Raw genomic sequence first — 21,248 nt, 5'->3', positions numbered from 1 at the left:
AACACTCCATTTGAGCCTGGCCTGCCAGTTGTTGCAGACCAAAGCCTGGATATCTTTGCAGGAGCAAGGTGGTCTCTGCCAGCTCCTAGATTACCAGCCTAGAGAGGTTTTGGAAACCTAGTCTTTGGCTCAGTGATCGGTGCCACCTGGGTGCCCGGGGAGGCTGCCTGGAGCTCTCAAGAAATCTCCAGATGGTGGAACTTGTTGACCGTATTTGGCTTGATCCTTCAGGGTCTCTGAGCCATGGGCTAGGATACAAAGAGAAGTTTCTGGGATCTCCCTACCATGACAGTAGATGCAAAACGGATGTGTCCAAATACCTGGGCCCTCTCTCAGAGGCTAATGCAAGCTAGAAATTCTGTCAGGAGTTTTCACTGTTTTTTCATAGGCATTTTATAGTATTCTCTCCATTTTCCATGGCCTTTACTGAGGATGCCTTTTTGAGAATTCTGAACCCAAGCATCTTTGTACAAAAAGAAAGATTTTAGGTTTGTTTTCGTCAATTGATTATCCTACACTCAAGCATCTGGAAATAAGTGCTAAGTGGGATAATTATACAAATGGGTGAATATGGACATGAATGCATTAATTACATATATCCTTATCTATATCCTTTCACATGGATCTGATTTTCCCATCTGCTAGCTGTGTGACCTTAGGCAAGTTGTTTACCCACGCTAGGCCTTAGGTTCCTCATCTAGTAGCTCTCTGGATAAACCCTAAGAACCCTTCCACCCCTAACACCCTGGTACTTACCCTCTTAGGTCTTCCTTCCTCATTCTGCCATCACACCAGGTCACTTGCCTCCTTCCAAAGGGTTCTTCCTGTTCCTGCCCCTCTATTTTTGCCTTAGCTGCCTGATACCTAGGATTTCCTTATTCTACATCCCTTTGCATTGAGAAAGGCATTTTTCAAGGTAACACAAATGCCACTTCATCCAGGGAGCCACCACTCCCACTCATCATGCAAGAAGACTCATTCTGGAAGCTGGAATGGAACCATTCACTCAGCCCAGTCCTCTGATTTAACAGATAAGGCCAATGAGGGTGAAATGAGGCAGCGATCTAGAGAAAGAAGCAAATGTGCTTTTAACTCTCCACCTCTGGAGTCCACAACCCTTGGAGCCACCATTATAGCTTGACTTGTTATTGTTTCTGTAGGTCTCTAAGCAACCCTTAGATCACAAGACTTCTGAGGGCCAGAGTCCTATTGTGTTCATTCTATTCCTCACCACCGCTCCCACCCTGCACCAGCTATCTGTGTATGTGAATAGCATTAGCTCACATCAATACAGACTGACAAGTCCCAAGATCTGCAGTTGCCAAGCTGGAGATTAAGGAGAGCCAGTGGTATAGTTCCAGTCTCTGACAGTCTAAGATCTAGCGAAACTCATGGCGTGAATTCCAGTCCTAGAAAGAAGATCAGTGTTCCAGCTGATATAATCAAGTTTTTTTCTTACTCATCATTTTTCTTCTGTTTGGGTTTTCCACTGATTGGATGAGGCCCACCCACATTGGGAAGAACATCTGCTTTACTCAGCCTACCAAAGATTCAAAGGTAAATCTCATCTAGAGACACCCTCACAACAAGCCAGGATTAATGTTTGACCAAATGTCTGGGCACTTTGTGACCCAGTCAAGGTGATTCATAAAATTAATCAATAAATGTCTGTTTTGTTTAACAAAGAAAAATCTCATTTTGATCCCTGCTAAAAACTCACATGTCCCATTTGAAAGCTCCCTTTGTCTGGTCTCTGACTATGCTGGACCAAGTTCTACTGGCTTATAACAGCCAATGGATAAATTTTCAAGAGCTCTGTGAGTGGTTTTCAAACACAGCTGTAATTCAATTTAAATTATATATACTTGCAATTAAATAAATTAAATCAAAAGCAAAAGTAAAAAAGGCTTAAAACTGATAACTTCCTAACTATTTTACTGCTCTCTAAGCTCTTGAGGTTATTTACATCTATGGAATCTGTAGAGTGGAAATACTGGGTTAGCCAAAAATTTTGTTCAAATTTTTCCATAAAATGGCTCTCAGTAACGCTTAGTTGTCCTTCATTCAAAATAATTTTATTAGATTGTTTTGTGACAGCTGTCATATCAGTGTGCATTTAAAAGGATTATCAAACTTGGTGAATTTTTTATGTAGCCATTTTAACTTTGAAGATGGAAGACAAAAGCAACATTTTTGGTATATTATGCTTTATTATTTCAAGAAAGGTAAAAATGTAACCAAAACACACAAAAAAAACCCCACATTTGTACAGTGTATGAAGAAGATGCTGCGACTGATTGGGCATTTCAAAAGTATTTTGGGAAGTTTCATGCTGGGGATTTCTCACAGGATGATGCTCCATTGTCGAGTAGATCAGTTGAAGTTGATAGCAATCAAATCAAGACATTAACTGAGAACAATCAACATTATATCATTCGGGAGATAGCTGATATACTCAAAATATCCAAATCAAGTGTTGAAAATCATTTGCACCAGCTAATGTTAATCTCTTTGATGTTTAGTTTCCACATACATAAGGTAAAAAAAAAAAAAAAAAAAACTTCTTGACCATATTTCCGCAGGTAGTTATCTACTGAACCACCACCAACCACACCAATGGCTGGTCTTCATCCAATGAAGGTGATGTTGTGTATATGGTGCCTTTGGAAGGGAATCCTCTATTATGAGCTCCTTCTGGAAAACCAAATGATTAATTCCAACAAGTACTGTTTCCAATTAGACCAATTGAAGGCAGCACTCTACAAAAAAATGTCAGGAATTAGTCAACAGAAAATGCATTATCTTCCATCAAGATAATGCAAGACTGTATGTTTCTTTGATGACCAGACCTAAACTGTTACAGGTGGGCTGAGAAGTTCTGATTCATTCACTGTATTCACCAAACAACGCACCTTCAGATTTTCATTTACTTTTGTCTTTATGAAATTCTCTTAATGTAAAAAATTTTCAATTCCTTGGAAGATTGTAAAAGGCACAGAACCATTCTTCACTCAAAAAGATAAAAAGTTTTGGGAAACTGGAATTATGAAGTTAAACTGAAAAATGGTAGAAGGCAATGGAACAAAATGATGAATACATTGTTCAATAAAGGTCTCGGTGAAAATCAAAGATGTGTCCTTTATTTTTACTTAAAAACCAAAGGAATTTTTTTTGCCAACCCTATACTGTGCAATGATGAGCTGTTGCACGTTTCTACAGCTCTGAGATCACTGACATCGTGTTGGCAGCTTGAAACCACCTCTGTGGGAGGAGTCACACCAAAGGGATCATCAAACACGGCCAATCAGAGCTTAGTTTACTGGTTTTTATTTTTTGTATTTTAAGTTGAAATATCTGTGACATATAACATTATATTTGTTTTAGGTATATAAAAAGTGATTCTATATCTATATATACACACTACATATATGTGTGCATATATGCACATCCTTATATATATCAGCACAGGTGTGTACAAATTTGATTGTTTTGTTAATTGTCTAGAACTATACTGTCTACCACAGTTGCCTCTAGCCCCATGTGACTACTGAGCACTTGAAATGTGGGTGGTTTACATTTCAAAATGTTGTATATGTAAAATACACATTGGATTTTGAAGACTTATTATGAAAAAAGAATATAAAATATATTACTAATCACTCATATTGGTTACATGTTGAAATGATTATATTTTGCATATATCAGGTTAAGTAAATACATTATTAGAATTTCAGCTATTTTTCTAGTGTGGCTACCAGAAAGTTTTACACTATGTGTCTGGCTTGCATTGGATGGCTCTGGTCTAGGTTTAATGAAGTGATGGTAAAAATGTTATGCAGATTAAACTTAAAAGTGTGTCATGTTCATAACCATTACATTATGGATAGCAAAAAGAAAAAATTATCTTCTAGGATTCAAAACCTTTTCCCTGATTCAGCCATTCACATCACTGGGCAGCAAGGAAAGCTTTAAAACAAGCTTTAAAGCTTGTTCCACTTTAATCTTAATCATTAGCATGAAAATATGAACCAACTAATGTTCCTGTCGGAACTGTACTTGTTGGTAAGTTGTGGTTAACAGGCTGGCGGTTAGGCAAGAGCTTAGGCAAAATCAATTGAAAGTATTTCATGAGATCCAGGAGGTTTTATAGTTTATAATGAAGAGTATTGAATATTTTATTATTATTTATAAATTGCATGTTATACACCTCATTGCTGTTGTTCAGTTGCTAAGTGGTGTCCGACTCTTTTGTGATCCCATGACCTGTAGGCTGCAAGTCTCCTCTGTCCATGGGATTTTCCAGGCAAGGATACTGGAATGGGTTGCCATATCCTTCTCCAAGCGATCTTCTGACCCACAGACCAGCATCTCCTGCATTGGCAGGCAGATTCTTTACTGAGCCACCCAGGAAGCCTCATAAAAACACTTTATGTATCACTAAAACATAATATTGTTTATGTACATGTACGTGTTATACATATATACATATATGCATTTGTGTGTATATATTTGCATGTGTGTATTTACGTATACACACTTTTTTTCAAAGAGCTGATTAAGCTTTAACCAGCACACCACTGTCTCTGACCCCCCTGCACCCAGATCCTGCCCATTGTCCCTCCCCATCCTTCGCTTTCCGAATCTGCAGACTTCAGCAATATGACTGGTGGACCCTCCCCCTCCCATCTCCAAACCCTCCTCCCTCTCTCCCACCAGGCTTTGTTCCTCTCAGGATGTCTTTTTTCAGCCTATTCTCCTCTTACCCATCCTGGCTCATAGCCCAGTTTCCAGACACCGGCCCTGAATAGTCAATCACGGTGTCATGGAGTTTCCATTCCCAGGCTTGGTTCTTAGCCCAAGCCCTGCCTGCCTGCTCTTGCCCTGAGACCCTCGCCACTGGAAGTCAGCTTTGGCAGTGCCTTCTGGCACACCTGGCCCTCAGGGATGAAAGGTGGCCATTCGCAGTCCAGTCAAAGACAGGTCTTCAGTGAGGCAGAGAGGTGGGCTGAGCTGCAGCAAGGGGTGTGGCGCGGGGGAGTAGCCTTCAGAGTTCAGCGGGCAGGACTCTGCAGGTGTCTTCCCACCATCATCAAAAACAGCAAGTTCACCTGGAGACAGTTCTGTCCTGATCACTGCACAGGGAGATATGGACCTCCCAGGCTCTGCCCACCAGGGACCCTGGAGAAGATACCCCCAGCACTGAGACTGCTAATAACCAGGAGGCCCTGGGGGAAATGTAGCAATCCTGTTTCAAGTAAACCACAAACTTAGCAACATCTACATGTTTAGGAGAAAGGCAGAGTTTTAGGAGGAAACTCCTGGGGTTTGGTTCAGGAAAAAGCCCAGCGGCAAAAGCTCCATTCTGGTGGGGTGAGACTGAGAAGGAAGCCTGGGCTCTGTAGACCTGGATTAGTTCCCTGGAGGAGGCAGTTTCAGAAACAGGCTCAAACATATCAGTCTGACGTGTGCATGGCTAAGTCGCTTCAGTTGCGTCCAACTCTTTGAGACCCTATGTACTGTAGCCCACCAGGCTCCTCTGTCCGTGGGATTCTCTAGGCAAGCATACTGTGGGTTGCCATGCCCTCCTCCATTGCCATGCCCTCCTCCAGGGGATCTTCCTGACCCAGGGATCAAACCCACATCTCTTATATCTCCTGCATTGGCAAGCGGGTTCTTTACACTAGCGTCACACCAATCTTGGGGAAACGCCAAAGAAAGGACTCGTTGCTGGGAAATCAAATCAGGACCGGGGTCCCAGTGAACCTCTAAAAGTCATCGGTGGTTTCCTAGCTATCATTGTTCCTAATAACAGTAATAATAACAATAACAGCTGACATTTATTATGGGCCTGGCATTTTTATGTCTCAGCCACTCCAATAACAGGAGGTGGTTATTATTTTTTTCATTTTTTGCAGAAGAGGAGGCAGGCATAGGGGACAAGGTTCTTGGTGTGGGCGCAGCCCTGCAGGGTGGACCAGCAGCCCACTCCTCCCTTCCCCTCTCGCCACATTCCTTCTGCAGGATCATCATTGTCACCACTCCTTTCATCCTGCAGCTCATGCCTTTTTCCTACAGACTTCCCCTTTATTGTTCCTTTTGATGATTTTCTCTATGTCGTGTCATTGACAGAGTGCTTTTACGCTCATCGTTTGGATGAGGGGCTGAGATAGGAAGAGGCTGTACAATGAATGCTGAAGCAGTTTTCACGGGTCTGGAGCTCAGGGAGAAAGATAAATATGGTGCAATAAGTTTCTTGTGCGGCTGACTGTTTAAACTCAAGGGCCGATCTTGTTCTGAGAGCGTGTGCCTCCTACTGTTAAATGGTCCCTTTCTTTTTTGAAACAATAAAGGCAGTCAATGATCATTACTCCCATTTTGGCCCAATTAGAAGCTGGCAGCCTTAGCATCTTATTTGAAATCCTGCTGGATCGTGGACTCTGGACTGTTCACACTCTCATCACTTACCTCTTTCAAGCAGAGGGCAAATAATCAAGTGCTCTAAGGGGCTCTGAGAAACTGCAAAGGATCCTCAAAGGGTGGTACCCAACCGCCACCACCTGTGACTGTGGAGGAAAGGGTGTCAGAGGGAATGCTGGGCCTGGGCTGACCTGCCAGCTGAGGACGTGCAGAGAGAACACCCCAATCTTTCTGGCTCCAGAGGGTGCGGTGTCCCCACCAACCCTCCTTTGCAAACCTGCCTCAGCCTGCACAGGGCCCCTTGCCTTGATGCTCTATTTGCTGACTTGAAATGTGGGGACTGGGGGTGGGGGGTGGGTGGGGAGTCAGACAGGAATCCTCCCACCATCTACCCTGTCCCATCCGTCCTATGGGCAGTCAAATCCATGATTCACCCACCTCTTATTTGCTTCGAGGATTTTCTATGACAACCTGGAGGCCCCTCTTTCCTGCTTTGGCTGGATTCCAAGGCTATCTATGAGCTCTTCAAACAAACGAGAGTCAGGACCAGGTGAGAGGAGCTAGTGCCTAGAGCATAAATTTATTTCCTGTTTCTCCTAATGGAAGGAACCCCTGGCTCCTCTGTGCTTCTCAGCGACCTGCTCTGCGGCCTCTTCTTCCTTTCTGGGTGGCTCTTTCTCCCTCTTCCACCAGCACTGGCAGTGCGCAGTGACTGTATTCAGTCTGGAACGGTGGGACAGGAATAGCTAGACTATTATAGAGAGACTCTCAGACTTGAAAATGTCCCGTCTCTTCAAGTGGTGTTGATAAGCCCTCAGCTGATGAGATCTGGACCAGTGGGGTTAGGCTATGGGCCCCAAGGATCTCCAGCCCTGAGAGGCAGCAGGTGAATAAGCCAGAGGAGAAACCGTCTTCACTGCCGGGCAAGATAACCCACGCATGATAGGGAGCCAGGGTCCTGGATGGCTTGAGGGGCGGCAATCAGAGAGGAAGCAGAACTTTTCCAAGGTCAAGTGGTGAGACATGAGGTCTCCCGAGTCTCCTCAGAAGACGCTCAGGAAAACTAAAGATACCCCTGTCACGGTGGTGGCAGAGGTGGTGGCCATCCTCAGCTGGCTGGACTGGCCACCACACTGATCTAGGCAAACGGCAGGGACCAGAAGCACCAACTTGCATGGCTGGGCTGTCTCCTTCTTGTATCTCTAGATTCTTCTTGCTGATCTAGGATTTCATTTTGATGCTTCTGCTCCCAGAGCCCAGACAGCTTCTCAAGATAAACTGCCCACTCCAGTCTGCCTCAGCTCCATTCCTCCCAAAACCTCTTCCACCCCTGTCCACTTGGCCCACCTCCACCACCTCTTCAGGGCTTCCCTGGTGGCACAGATGGTAAGCAATCCAGCTGCAATGCAGGAGACACAGACTCGATCCCCGGGTCAGGAAGATCCTCTGGAGAAGGAAATGGCTGCCCATTTCAGTATTCTTGCCTGGAGAATTCCATGGAAAGAGGAGCCTGTCAGGCTACAGTCGGTGGGGTTGCACAGAGTTGGACAGGACTGAGCAACTAAGCACTCATCACCTCTTCATCACCGCACTCCCTCCCCTCCACCCTCCTGATCTAGGGCTGCCACCACCCCTGGCTGCCTCTAGCATGGGAGACGAGGATCAAGAGGAGCTTGATCAAGGTACTGCCTTAAAGACCCCTGACATTGAGGGGATGGGCTACTGTGACTGACCAGTGACTGTGGGGCCACAGCTTCTGCAAGAAGCCGGCAGCATGTAAAACTGAGATGGCTTAATGGCAATCAGATGAAAAGGGAACCCAGCCCAGTGCCAAGGACTCAGAGACATCAGGCTTCAGATGACAGAATACTATGAAAGTTCCAACTGAGAATGGGCAGGGAGCCCGTGGGAGGTCAGGGTAGGGTGGGAATGAATGCACAGCAGCTGGGTGGGCAGAGGCAGGCCGTTCCCATGCCAGGAGGCAGGGTGGCGATGTGGAAAGAGTGTGGGCTCTGGGAGACAGAGCTCATGGAATCCTGGCTCCAGGTACTGCTCAGTAGCCTTGGATTTAGCATGTCTGTCTTAGGAACAGCACCACCTGCCTCAGAGAGGTGCCCAGCCCAGGGCTAGGGCTCCATAAACATCGGTTTCCAAATCCTGTCCTAGGACCCCTACCTGCTACTCTGGGCCTGAAGTATAGGAAAGGGGCTAAGGGCTGAGGCTCCACAGATGAAGAAGAGGAGCAGGGCAGAGGTCAGTGTCAAGAGGCTTCAGCCCCTTGGCAGGACCCCTGGATGCCATCTGGAACTCTCTTTGCTCTCCTTGCCCTCCAGAGATGTCCCAAGGGTGCCAATGTCCACATCTACAGCCAGCCTGACTCAGCCCCCAACAGTCCCCCAGCTGGGCCGCTGATACATCTGGCCTTCCTGCTTCAGGGCCTTCAGTGGGTTATACCAAGGACCAGCTCCTGTCAGGACCCACCATGGCAGCCTGGAGTCAGAGTGTGCTGGGGATTGGGGAACATTTAGTTCACCCACTTGTGCTGAGCACAAGTGGTGTGCCAGGCACAGGAGTACACAGGTGAAGATGATTCTGTCCCTGTCATTGGTCTGGGAGGAGGAGATGAGTCAGGTGGGTAGGGGAGCAGAGACAGGGTCTCAGAAAGCAAGGGGCACTTGCCAAGTATCAAAGGCCTTCACTATCTGCATCTGAGGAAAGGAATACATGATACTCCTCTCTATACTCTTCTTCCATTGATATGGCCAACCACAGCCTCTATACCCTCGGGATCCATCCAAGCCCGGCCCTTGCCCCTCAGCTCCACTCCAGGCTCCCTCTGACACAAGCCATCCTGTGCAGTGGAGCCAGCCAGTAGTCTCTAGGCTGTCTCTAAACCAGACTCCAGCCTAAGAGCTGCCCCAACGTTTCCATCACCCCCCAGTGGTTAACCTCCTATCATTCCAGTTCCTGCCTGCAGCCTCAGAGACTGGCTGAGAGGTGTTAGGCGGGCCCCCTAGTCATCCCCTTCCCACTTTGGGTGCCCATTTAAAGCCCTAGACCTGGCCCTTTAGTCAGGGAACCCAGCTAGAGAGCACTACAGGGCTCCTGGTCTTCCAGGACTTGGGCCTCCCTCCGCAGGGCCATCATGTTCTTCTACTGGGATGATGCAGCCTGGCCCAGGAGCTGCTTGTTGCCCGTGGACAGAAACATGGACATGTCTGCGGCCCAGGCCTGTTGGTTCCCTCCTGGAAGGCTGTGAAAAGCTCAGCCCCAGGCCTGCAGGCCAGCTTTTATGACACTGTAGCCTGAGGAACTCCCTGACTTAGAAACACACCTTGTACTCTGCGTGCACATGACCAGGCCTTTGTCCTCACACCAGCTGGATCTGGGGGTCCAGAATGAACCGTTCTGGCAGGCAGGAACCCTCCAGGAGGAATGTTTGGAGTCAACGACCTGGCCCAGGCTCCATCACTTTCCCTTCCTGAGGTTCAGTTTTGGTGTGTGTGCGTGGGAAGTGGGCATGAAACGTGATCCTGGGGGTGGGGAAGATGGAAACAGCTCAGCAGCAGAGGAAACTCAGGCCATGGCAACTCCAAGGGCACCCTCAGCTCGGTGTCATCCTGGAGAGACCAGAACCGACTCTGTCACACCTCTGACCCCCAGAGCCAGCCCTAATGGGACCCCTACACAGCACCTCCATCCGGGCCTTCAGCTCCACTGAAGTTCCCTCCACACCCCGAGGGTAGGAAGGACCCTGGATCTCATGCCTGTTACAGTGAGCCCACCCCTCTTTTCCTCTGTCTCCAGGGACCCCGTTTCTTCCCTCTGCCCCGCCTGGGCTTCCAGGAGCAGAAGCAAAAGGCTCCACATGATGCACCATCTGCTCCGCAAAGCAGCCTCTGCCTTGCTGCCCCTTCTGCTGCCTCCTCCCCCAGCCGCCCTGATTCGCCACAGGCCCGCCTGCACTGCTCTGTCCACTGATGCCACTGAAGGCTGTAAAGTGCTCACCCCTCTCTGACCATCCAGAATCCCCTATACTTCCCAGGCTTCTCGGGTCCCTAAACTGCCCACCTTCAGGCACAGTGCCCTCACCCCTGTTGCAGACCGATGACATCCTGCCATGGGTGTGTTGACCAGATAGATCATAGGACTTTCGGGTCTGAGCCTGGCTCCGCCCCTGATGACCTAGGTGACCTTAGATGAGGCCCTTGACCCTCCCTGGGTCTCAGTTCCTTCACTGGTGAAAAAGATAAAGCAGCTCCTGCTATGCAGCACAGAGGGCCCTCACATTAGGATATCGGGGCCTGCAATGTGTCAGGGCAACCCTGAGCCCTCTTCCACACTGGCCCTGTGGTTGATCTCCCCCTGGAACCTGCCAGGACGGGGGAGCAGGCAGGTGGCAGCACTGTCAAGCACCTACTCCAGTCCAGACGTGTGCGTTAAGCTAGAGCCCTGCCCCCACTCTCCACTCAGTCCTTCAGGCAAGAGACAGGGTACCTCTGAGGTCTTCTCCAACCTAAGATGGTGTTGATAGAGGATCTGATCCTGTTTTTTTACATGTAAAATGACAAGAGTGGCATTCCCTCACTTTCAATGCTGTTCAGATGATGAGTGTACAAGTACTCGGCAAACCATGAAGCCACAGGTGAGCACCAATGAGAGAGGGCATCCTATGCCTCGACTCCCTTCACTGGCCGCCACAGCAGGCATTACTAATCGATCATGGCATTCTTCCTTTCTGGATCCCTAAGACCACATCCTAGACCAGCAGTTCTCAGCTGAAGCCGCTCCCTAGAATCCCTTCATTAACTTCAAAAGATACTGGTGAAACTTGGACCCCACCCCAGTAGCCTGACTTAAGTGACTTGTAATAGAGGCTCAGGCAACAGTATTTGTTTTGAAATTCCCAGGTTATTTTTTAGCCAATGTCAAGAACCATTGCTCTTAGTAACCACAATCCAATGACCTTGTAGACTCCTGTAACATAGTGGCCACCCTACTTGCTAGTCGTCGTCATTAGGCCCTCCCCAGGGCCCTCTCATGTTCCCCAGACCAAGTCTGCAGTGCACATTCAGCCCAGCCATCCCACTCTCAGATCTGCCAAGCTGATAACTTAAGTCCCGACCAAGGGCCTCAGTGCGTGGCTCCCGATTGCCTCCTGCAAGAAGCTTCACTCACTCTCCAGCATTGTGATCTGCTGTTCTAGAAAACGGACTCAGAATCACCCTGCCCACCCAGAAGACCCCCATGAGCCCTGGGGCAGAAAGAGACAAGGGAGTGGTCTTCACTCCCTCCCCACAACCTGGTTGATAAAACAGCAGCATCTAGAGAGACAGTCTCTATCCCCATATTTGAGAATCTAGCACTTCTTCTAAACCTCTCAACCGGAAAGTTCTTTCTGCTGTCTCACCTCAGTCCTTACTTCTGCAAAGGGAGGAGAGTGGCAGAGACAGCAGGTGTGTGTGACTCCTTTACTGAGGAAATGGCAATGTCTCTACCCAGTTCTGGAAGCACACCAGCCTCACCTTGTCAACCAGGGAAGCAAAACTTGCTTCTGAGTCTTGATCTGTTTGCCCCTCCTCTACCCACACCTGCTGAAAGGTGGCATTGACTTCCTGGTTGAGGGCAGCCTGGAAGCCCTGGCCAATGGTCACTTCCTGGGTGGTGGGGGGTTCTTGCCTGGCCTTGTGGCCTTGCTGTAAGCCCTAGCCACTACTCTCAAGTTCTATCTGCCAACCTAGCCCATCCATCCTATTATCCAATCCCTCCTCCTCCATCTTTGGAAGCCCTTGTGAACTCCAGGGACTTCCTGACTGAGGTTTGCCAGCTCTCTATTGTTGCTGTGGAATCCATCCATCTGCCTCCTTACAGCCCTTCCCACCACAGGGCAGGAATGGCCTCCCCACAGCGGGAGCAGGACAGACAGGTGTCCAGAAGTGCCAACTGCACAGTCACTAAACCTCACAGTCTGCCCCAGCCCAACTCACTCCCTCCCCCCTGGGCTCAGGCTCTGAAAACTTGTTCCCTATCTTAGATTTTCTCACAGCGGGGCCAGGGGGTTGGGTCCCCACCAGCTCCACCCTTCTTGGGAGATCCACCGCCCTGCAGTGAGGCACAGGTTGAACAAATGCAGATAACTGCCTGCCAAGCTCCCACCATCTAGGAAACAAGCAGTTCTCAGAAAGAGACCGGAGTCCCTGACAAGAGCAGGACCATTTCTGCCAGTGGATACAGGCAACCCTTTTGTTGAAAGCCACAAACCAGGCCACACACACACCCTGGCTATGCTTTCGCTTTCTTTCCCCCACGCCCTCTCCCTCTCACTTCCCAACTCTTCTCCACACTTCATGTTCCTGCAGCCCAACATGTGCTCCCAGCCCCTCTGCCATGTGGGCTCAGAAAGCATCTTCTTTTCTGCTCTACAGAGAAGATTAACCTGCCCGGGTGATATGCCATGGTGTAATGTGTGTGTCCATGTGCCTGTGTGCTCACATGAGCATCTGAACTGAGGTCTGTGCGCGCACCTTGACCACTCAGAGACCAAGCCATCAGATCGTGCTGTTTATTGAGGATGCAGTGGGAGGGTCATTAAGGAGAAAGGAGAAATGAAGGGGCCTCCTCTTCCCTGCTTGTGGGTGCAGGATAGAATGAAGAAAGAGTCCCTGAGTTGTACTCGGTCCACTCAGAATGAGTCGTGAGCCAGACAGGGTGGGGTGGGGATGGTTTCGCTTGGCCGTCTGTCCTTCAGCCCTCCTTTTCCTGAACACAGAGCCAGCTCCTACCACAAGCAGGAGCTGGGACAAAGGCCCCAGTGTGAGAAGAGGGCCTGGGTCTGAGACCCACGGAGCCAGACAGAGTAATCAGCCACCGAGTCAAAGGTTGTGCAGAAGACGAAAGGCTGGGAGCCCATGGCATGGTTTAGGGACCACCGCCAAGGAGGCAAACTCCAGCATGTGCAAGGAGGAATTTCACCAAGCTCAGTTGTCCACACCTGTCCAGGTTCAGGAAGACACAGTCTGGGAGAAGTGAGCGGCCAAGGCCAGCACCGGAGGTGCAAGAACAGGCTGGGAGGGGTGGGGGCGGGGCTGACAATGGGCTGGGGAGAGCGCATGTGCCCGAGCCAGAGCCCGGACGCAGGGAAGGCGGGAGGGCAGCGGACTCTACCGACTGGCTTTCTTGGAGGGGACACTCAGGCTGGAGCCCTTCCCCAGGGCATCCTTGTAGTCGGTGGTGGTGCTTCGGCTCCGGCTTTCCCCGCCGCGGACACTGCACACTCCAGAGATGCAGCTGCCGCTGTTCGCCACGTAGCCTCCGCTGACCGAGCTGGGCCGGAAGCCATAGCCGCCGCTGCCGCTGGTGCTGCTGATGATGGCTGCAGGGGGAGAGCAGGGTCAGCAGCCCGCAGGCACAGCTAGGGGCTGGGCCAGAGGAGGCCGCCTTTCCCCAGGACGGGTGCAGCTCTTCTTGGAACAACAGGTTGGCTGGGGGAGCCAGTCACAGTCAACTCCCTCCCCACTGGGGACAATATGGCAGAGACTGCTCCCCCCACGCCCTACCCTTGGTTTGCCCAGCTTATACTCAATTCGGCTGATTCTTAACTCTCAGAGGGCCACCTCTTTGGTCCAGGTACCCACGGACTCTTGTGTCATTCTGGACACCTCCTGCCTCTTCTGTTAGCCTTTTCTCTAAACTTCTCAGTCTCCAGCCTCTTCCTCCTGCTTCCTGCCAGCTGTCCTCCAGGGGCATCTTTGGGAAGCTACAATTTAACTCTTAACCCTGGTGAGAAATCTAGAGATCTAACAACTATCAACATGACCTCCTAGGTCCATCAGTCCCCCAGCCCGGGTCTGATCATAACCTCGCAACCTGGCTCTCCGGGCCTCTCACCCATACTTATTGTCTTGCACCATGTCCTTTGTTTCCCCATTCCCATGGTGAGAGCCTTCCTAGCTGCCATCCCCTGGGAGCAAGGAGACAGTGGTAAGTGAGAAGGAGCCCTGGGCTGAGAGTCAGGAGGCCCGATTGCTTGGCCATGCCCTGCTATCTGGCTGTGTGATTTCAGCCAAAGGTTTTCCCTCTCTGGTCCTTAGATTTCTCATCTCCACACGTGGGGTATAACTAAGGCCCTTTCAAGTCCACAGAGTGTACAGTTTTAGGTCCAAGCATACAGGTACTTACAGATGCTGACAGGGGAGGGAAATTCTCCTGACATCCTGTTAACAAGGGGAGAAATAAGAGCAAGCAGTCATTCAACCTGCAATGTATTAGCCTCAAAGCTAGTGCCCCCACCAGACTAACGTGGGTTTCTGAACTCAGTAGACACCTATGGAAATTCCAGGGCTCCTCTGGCACAGAGCCTGAAAAGCTATGGGGGACACCCTTGAATCTTTGGGATAACCAGGCAACCATCCCAGTTAAACCTAATGAGGTTAACATCTGAGAGACAGCATGACACCTCCCAAAGGTCAGACCCAGGCGCTGATCCTTTCCTTCTCCCAAGAGCACTGGGGATGCTGGAGTGGCCGCCCATCTCTCTCTCGGACCTGGGCAGTTACGGAAGATGGAACAAGTAATGGGTTTTTCTTTTTCTGTTTGGCGGGAATGGAGTGTGCCCAGGTACACACAGGGAAGTTGTGAGAATTGAATGAGCCAATCCACGTAGCACACTGCCTGGTACGAAGTAAGCACTCGTGTCTGGGTAGGTATTATCAATTCTGTTATTTTCCCTAGCATCACCACCTCTTCACTCCCCAAGAACTCATCTTTTCTAGATTAGGATGTGTTGGGCTTTCTCCTTGGGTCCTTCCCCAACCCCCGGGGCCTTCCTGCCATAGCGTGCCCCATTACCTGCACTCCTCACTCTCCAGCAGCTTGCGGTAGGTGGCGATCTCCATGTCCAGGGCCAGCTTCAGGCTCATGAGTTCCTGGTACTCACGCATCATCCTGGCCAGCTCCTCCTTGGACTGGTGCAGGGCGGCCTCCAGCTCGTCCAGCTTGGCCCTGGCATCCTTCAGAGCATTGTCACCCCTCTGTTCAGCGTCAGCGATGGCAGTCTCCAGGTTGGAAGCCTAAATGGGGAATTGGAGAGTTGGAAACCAGAAGGGCTCCCTGGAATCATCCACATCCAAGTCCCACTCATTCTCTGAGATTCTGAAGCAGACACGCCCACCTCCACCTGTCAGACCTCCCTGTTCGTCTTCTAGTTGGAGCCCTTTCTGGCATTGGCAAGTCCTTCCTTAGCTTTGGCTTCACTGCCTTGTGTTTAGACATTGGTGAATGAAAAATAGTGCATTCTGCAGCCCTGATAGATTCAGCACCACTCGGTTCCTTGCAAAGTCATTTATTTGGCCAGCCTATGCTGAGAATACAAAGTGAGTGAGAGTAGAGCTCAGCCTTCTGCTCTTGACTTTAAAGTCTGGGAGAAAAGACCACTGGATCACTGTAGTGAAGGTACAATGTCAATGGCTGCCCAGGTATGTGGGGTCAGAGACAAGGGCATGGGGAAGGAGATGCTCTAGGATCAACTATTATTTCCCAAGAGCTTACCACACCCCTGGCACTTGAGCCGCAATTGAGACACCCCAGGGATGCCTGCTCTAAGGGTTTGATGTGGTGACCTGTTTGGCCCTTTTCCCTTCCTGGGCAGAGATTTGGGAGGCTGACACCCTCAGCCCATTCATCACCTCCGCCCCCCATCCCCCACCAATTGTGCCCGTCTGCCCCAGGCAAAGGCAACCAGCCGTCTCACCTGCTTCTTCACATTCTCAATCTCTGAGCGGATTCTCTGGATGAGCCGGGTGAGCTCCGAGATCTCATTCTTGGTGTTTTTGAGGTCGTCCCCATGCCGGCCGGCTGCGAGCTGCAACTCCTGGAACTAGGGACCCAAAGAACAGAGCCATGGTTAGGGATGATGAGTGTGTTGTGGGAGTGCATGGTGACTGGGGTTGGTGATGTCATGGGGACAGGACATGCTGGACACTTAACTGGATATTGTCTCCGCTCTGAAAATGATCTGGCCCAGCCCTCCTGTCAAAGGGGGTCACCCTCCCCGGCCTGGCCTCAGCCCAGCTCACCTTGGTCTGGTACAGGGCCTCAGCCTCAGCCTTGCTCTTCAGGGCAATGTCCTCATACTGGGCACGGACCTCGTCAATAATGCTGTCCAGGTTCAGGTCGCGGTTGTTATCCATGGACAGGATGACAGACATGTCGCTGATGTGGGACTGGATCTGAGCGATCTCCTGCAGGGGAAACAGTGATGGTCTCAAGATGTGACTGATGGAGGTCAACAACCTCCCTCATAAGTGAACAAATCCCAGTGATGCCATTTAGAGGCTCCAAACCAAGACTGCAGCTCACGGTGCATAGTGAGCCCCCTCCAGGCCCCAGACAGAGTCCCGCTGCCAGGGAGGTAAGGCCAGGACCATTTCCCTCCCACCCAGAGAGTGGAGGTGAGGAGCCTCTCAGGGCTGAAATGGAGATGAATAGATGAGAGCAGGGGTCTGGGTGTCCCTCCTGGGTGTCTCAGAATAGAGTCTTACCCTAATGGAGCCCTCAGAGGGGTGGAATGGAGAGATAGACTTACAGCTTCATAGAGACACTTGAAGAACTTGATCTCCTGGTCCATGGAGTCCACCTTGGCCTGTAATTCCACCTTATTGGCATAAGCAGCATCCACATCCTGAAAGATAGCCCAGCCATCCCCAGGTCACCGCCACTGCAGCCAAGAAGGCAACACACACCGCAGGCTGCTCCCTTGCACAGGGAACTAGCCGCCTCTCCTCTTTGGGAGGCTCATGAGAAAGGGGAGGAAGGAGCAGAGGGCCCAGCCCTGCCCCATCCTGCGAATGGGCTCTCTCAGCAGTAGGGATGGGGTGCCCCGCTAAGAAAAGGAGCCCCAGCCAGACTGCTGTCAGTAATCCAGTGGCATCCGAGCCAGGCCTGCAGCTGCAAGGGACTTCTGTGTGCTGTCCTCTGCTGTTCTCCACTGTGGGAGAATTCTGCCCCCACTAAGCACTCAAGAATGCCCCCATCCTGTCTTTTTTCCCTTCTCTGGATAGTCTTGCATTGTGGTTTTCCCCTGCCTTCCCCTCACTGTTTTGGAATAAGCTCACTTTCTTTGAAAGCAGAGCTCAGCTCCACCAGATCCCAGGCCACCCCCAGACCCCAGACCGGCCTACCCCCTCACCTTCTTGAGCAGCACAAACTCATTCTCTGCCGCTGTCCGCCTGTTGATTTCTTCCTCATACCTGTGGGAATGCCAGGGCTTTTATGGTTAATATGTCTCACTGAGAACCCTCACTTGCCCAGGGAAGATCCTGAGCTGGGGGTAGTGTGCTTGACAGAGGGCACAGATGCTGGAGGGCCTGCAGAGTCCAGGGCCTATGGGGCCAGCCAGGTGAGAAGGCTTCCTGGAGGAGGGGATGTGATCACCAATTTTGGAAGAATGAGATTATTGGAGATTCAGCTTCAAAAATGAGGAAGAGCATGTGGCATGAACATCCTGAGGGAAACCACCCATCTGTCCCAAGTGTCAGGCTGGAGGATCAGGGAGCAATCCCAGAGCTATCTTGGGGTAATTCTGCTTGATATGACAAGGAACACTGCCCCCTGCCTCCAAAAACTTCAAGCTGGGGTAGCTGCCCACTCCTGCTCAAAAGGGACAGGGAGAGTCATGTAGCTACAGGGAGTCCCCTCCCCACTCACCTCTTCTTGTAGTCCTCCACCACGTCCCGTACACTCCTCAACTCCGAGTCCAGCCTCACCCGGTCCCCGGACAGCGTCTCCAGCTGCTTCCGCAGGTTGCTGATGTAGCCCTCGAGGATGGGCTCTAGGTTGTTCTTACAGTTGTTCAGGTCCAGCTGCTGCAGCAGCTCCCACTTGGTCTCCAGCACCTGGTTCTGCTGCTCCAGGAACCTCACCTGAAACCCAATGCCCAGAAATGTTGAGCCTCCATAGAAACCATCACACCCGTCCCTTCTAGGGCACTGGGCAAAGCGGTCCCCCCTGCATTTTCTCCTCTACCCCTCACAACAGCTATTTGAGGTGCATGCATCTTTAACCTCATTTTGTGGAAAGGAAACTGAGAAGTTGATCTCTCCCAAGGTCCAGTGGTTTAATAAATATCAGAGCCCAGAACTGAACCCAGATATATGTTCCAATAACCCATGCATCTGATCACTCTGAACCCACTATGGCCAAACCAGTCCAGGGCAGGGGTGAGCCTGAATTTACTGCAACAGAGTCAGGCTGAATCCATCTTTGGAAAGGCTGACCACTCAAAAGACAGGAGACTGCTCTTCATTTTCCAGTATTTCATGATCAAGAGGCTCAATGGACCAAGAACTCCTGGGTGTTCTAAATTCCTTCATCAGAGTCCAGCTCCATCTTTCTCAAGGCCTCTTCCTACTCCCCTAGTCCTGCCCCTCAGAACCATCTTCCCTAGAGCATACTTGGCTCACGGAGCAAGATGCACAGACAGAACTCTCATGCCATCGTAGCCTCACTGGGCCAGGAAACTGACCGGAGCTGGTGGATCTGCAGCCACTGCTCTTGTTTGGGTTGATTTTTAGTTTTTCTGTTTTGAATGTGACTTCTCTCAGTCGTATGTGAGCACAGCTACTTTAAACAAGGTTGTGTTCCTTAAAGTCAGAAACACAGGACATCAGAAAACTGTCTGGGCTTCAGTGTTGAGGTGGGATTGGTCACCAAACAGCTTGCTTCCAGCAGATCCTCCAGCATTTGGTTTGGTTTAAGCAATCCTGACTCTTTCAAGCCTATCCATAAGACTGAGTATTCACCGCAGAGAAAACCCTACTCCCAGGACAGCACAATGCACATCTGGATGGCTGATAGGACGTACCCATCACCCCTGGCTTCCTGGGCTTATGGGATTGTACTCCTCTAGGGACCAAAATTATTTAGGAAACCTCCAAGTGTTTGAGCCCAGAGGCACCCCAGACAGACCACCTTTTTCACAGAGGTGACTGTCTTCATGCTTGTCTTTCTTTCTGTGTCTCCAGACTTTCACTCCTTAATGAGGTTTGACCAACTCAGCCCAAGGTCAGTCCACTCCCACATCCCCAGACCCCAAACCTCAGAATACTTTGCTCTTCTAGATGTGAAAAGGGTTAGGGGGTAAGAAGCCACAGAGACAGTGCAGCCCCTGGAGTGAGCAGAGGCAACAGGAACTGCTCCAAACTGGAGTCCAGAGCTGTGGGGATGCAAGGTTTTGATGGTCGTTGACTGTTACAACATAGGCTTTGTCCTGGGCTGGCCCACCCTTGGTGCCTGACTGTCATGTAGCCAGCCAGGACTGTCATGTCCAGTGCCCAGTACTCGGTCTGGAGTCAGGAGGCTGAGCCTCCAACTGCACCTTCCCTTGCCCGGAGATGACCTTGGGCATGGCATTGCCCCTTGCCTTTGCTGACTTGCAAAATGGGAGCAATCATTTCTTATCTGCAAAAAGGCAGGACCTATCTGGACTGGATGATCCCTTGAGGCTTCTTCCAGACCTTTGATTTTTCTCCTTCCCAACACCCCTCCTTCAGCTTTCGGAGATAAAAATGATAATAACAGTCACCGCCGTCTGGGGAGTACTTAGCATGCATCAGGCATCATGCCAAGATCTTCACATGCAGTTTCTTTCACAAATCTGATAGTGGCCCCAAGAGGTAGGTTATTATCTCCATGGTGGAGATGAGGAAACAGAGGCATAAACAGGGTGGATGACTCTCCACCCGTCCACACAGCTGGCTACGTGACTGGCTTAGCCACACAAAGTCACACAGCTGGTCAGTGATGGGGCCGAGGTGGAAACCAGGTCTGACTTCAGAGCACTGTGGAGACCTCGTCCCCACCGTGCTCTTCTGCCTCTCAAGAGTACTCACCCACCAAAACTAAAGCCCATGGCCAAGCCAGCCATGAAGGACCATTCGCTGGTGCTCCCAGTCCTTCTGTCAAAGGACTAGAGGATGGGCTCAGCTTGCAATGATAGGAGGGGGACAGCTTTCCTGGCCCCTTCCTGCTTATAGCCTGCTTGGCCCCAGGCTTAGCAGTAGCACCAAGCCGGCTCTCAAGAGTAAGAAGCAAGGGTCTGTCTTCTCTTTGGAGCTCCTTTCAGTAACCCTGACAAGCCTCTGCCAGTAGAGACTGATCTGCCTGTCTTTTCTCAGGGAAGACTATACGGGAAACCTTAATTCAGTCACCCTGGATTACGTGCCTTCCCATTTCTAATCTCAATCCCTCTTGCTGCAACAAAAGCACATGTTCTGAGAAGAAAAGACAAGGGCTGTTTACAGGTCCCCAGGTCCTAGCAGACCCACCTTGTCGATGAAGGAGGCGAACTTGTTGTTCAGAGCCTTGATCTGCTCCCGCTCCTGGGCACGCACTTTCTGGATCTCGGGGTCCAGCTCCACGTTGAGGGGGGCCAGGAGGCTCTCGTTGACAGTGACCTGGTGGATGCCTCCAGGTGGGCACACAGTTGGGCATATGGGCCCCAGGGCCACGCTGCCAAACATGCTGCCGGCGAAACCACTGGCCCGGCCTCGGCCAAATCCATAACCTCCACTCTTCCCACTGCCGCTGGCCACGTTGAAGGAGATGCTCCGGACGCCACCCAGGCTGTAAAGGCTCCGACTTCCGAAGCCCCCACTGAGCCCTTTGCCTCCTGCCCGGTAGGAAGACGTGCTGCCTCCAGAGAGCACAGCTGAGCAGCCGCTGAAGCCTCCCTTGGCAGTGGCTCCGGCCTTGCAGGTGAATTGGCGGCTCATGCTTCTGGTGGAGATGGAGCTTGGATGCTGGAGGAACGAAGGCAAATTCCCACACGGTTCTGC

The 21,248-nt window shown here is 50.6% G+C and overlaps 1 protein-coding gene across 1 annotated transcript; it reads right to left on the bottom strand.

Moving 5' to 3' along the window:
• Positions 1 to 12,965: 12,965 nt before the first annotated feature.
• On the bottom strand, positions 12,966 to 21,248 carry KRT71 (keratin 71). Its single transcript, XM_069586378.1, has 9 exons — positions 20,739 to 21,248; positions 18,121 to 18,335; positions 17,603 to 17,663; positions 17,000 to 17,095; positions 16,491 to 16,655; positions 16,166 to 16,291; positions 15,265 to 15,485; positions 14,596 to 14,630; positions 12,966 to 13,789 (listed from the first exon to the last, which is right to left on the bottom strand). Exons 1-9 carry the CDS (start codon positions 21,183 to 21,185, stop codon positions 13,578 to 13,580), a joined length of 1,578 nt encoding a protein of 525 aa, XP_069442479.1. The 5' UTR covers positions 21,186 to 21,248; the 3' UTR covers positions 12,966 to 13,577.

This window comes from Ovis canadensis, chromosome 3, assembly GCF_042477335.2.
Source record: "Ovis canadensis isolate MfBH-ARS-UI-01 breed Bighorn chromosome 3, ARS-UI_OviCan_v2, whole genome shotgun sequence".
In the NCBI taxonomy this organism is placed as follows: Eukaryota; Metazoa; Chordata; class Mammalia; order Artiodactyla; family Bovidae; genus Ovis; species Ovis canadensis.
This window is presented reverse-complemented; position numbering and strand designations above follow the sequence as displayed.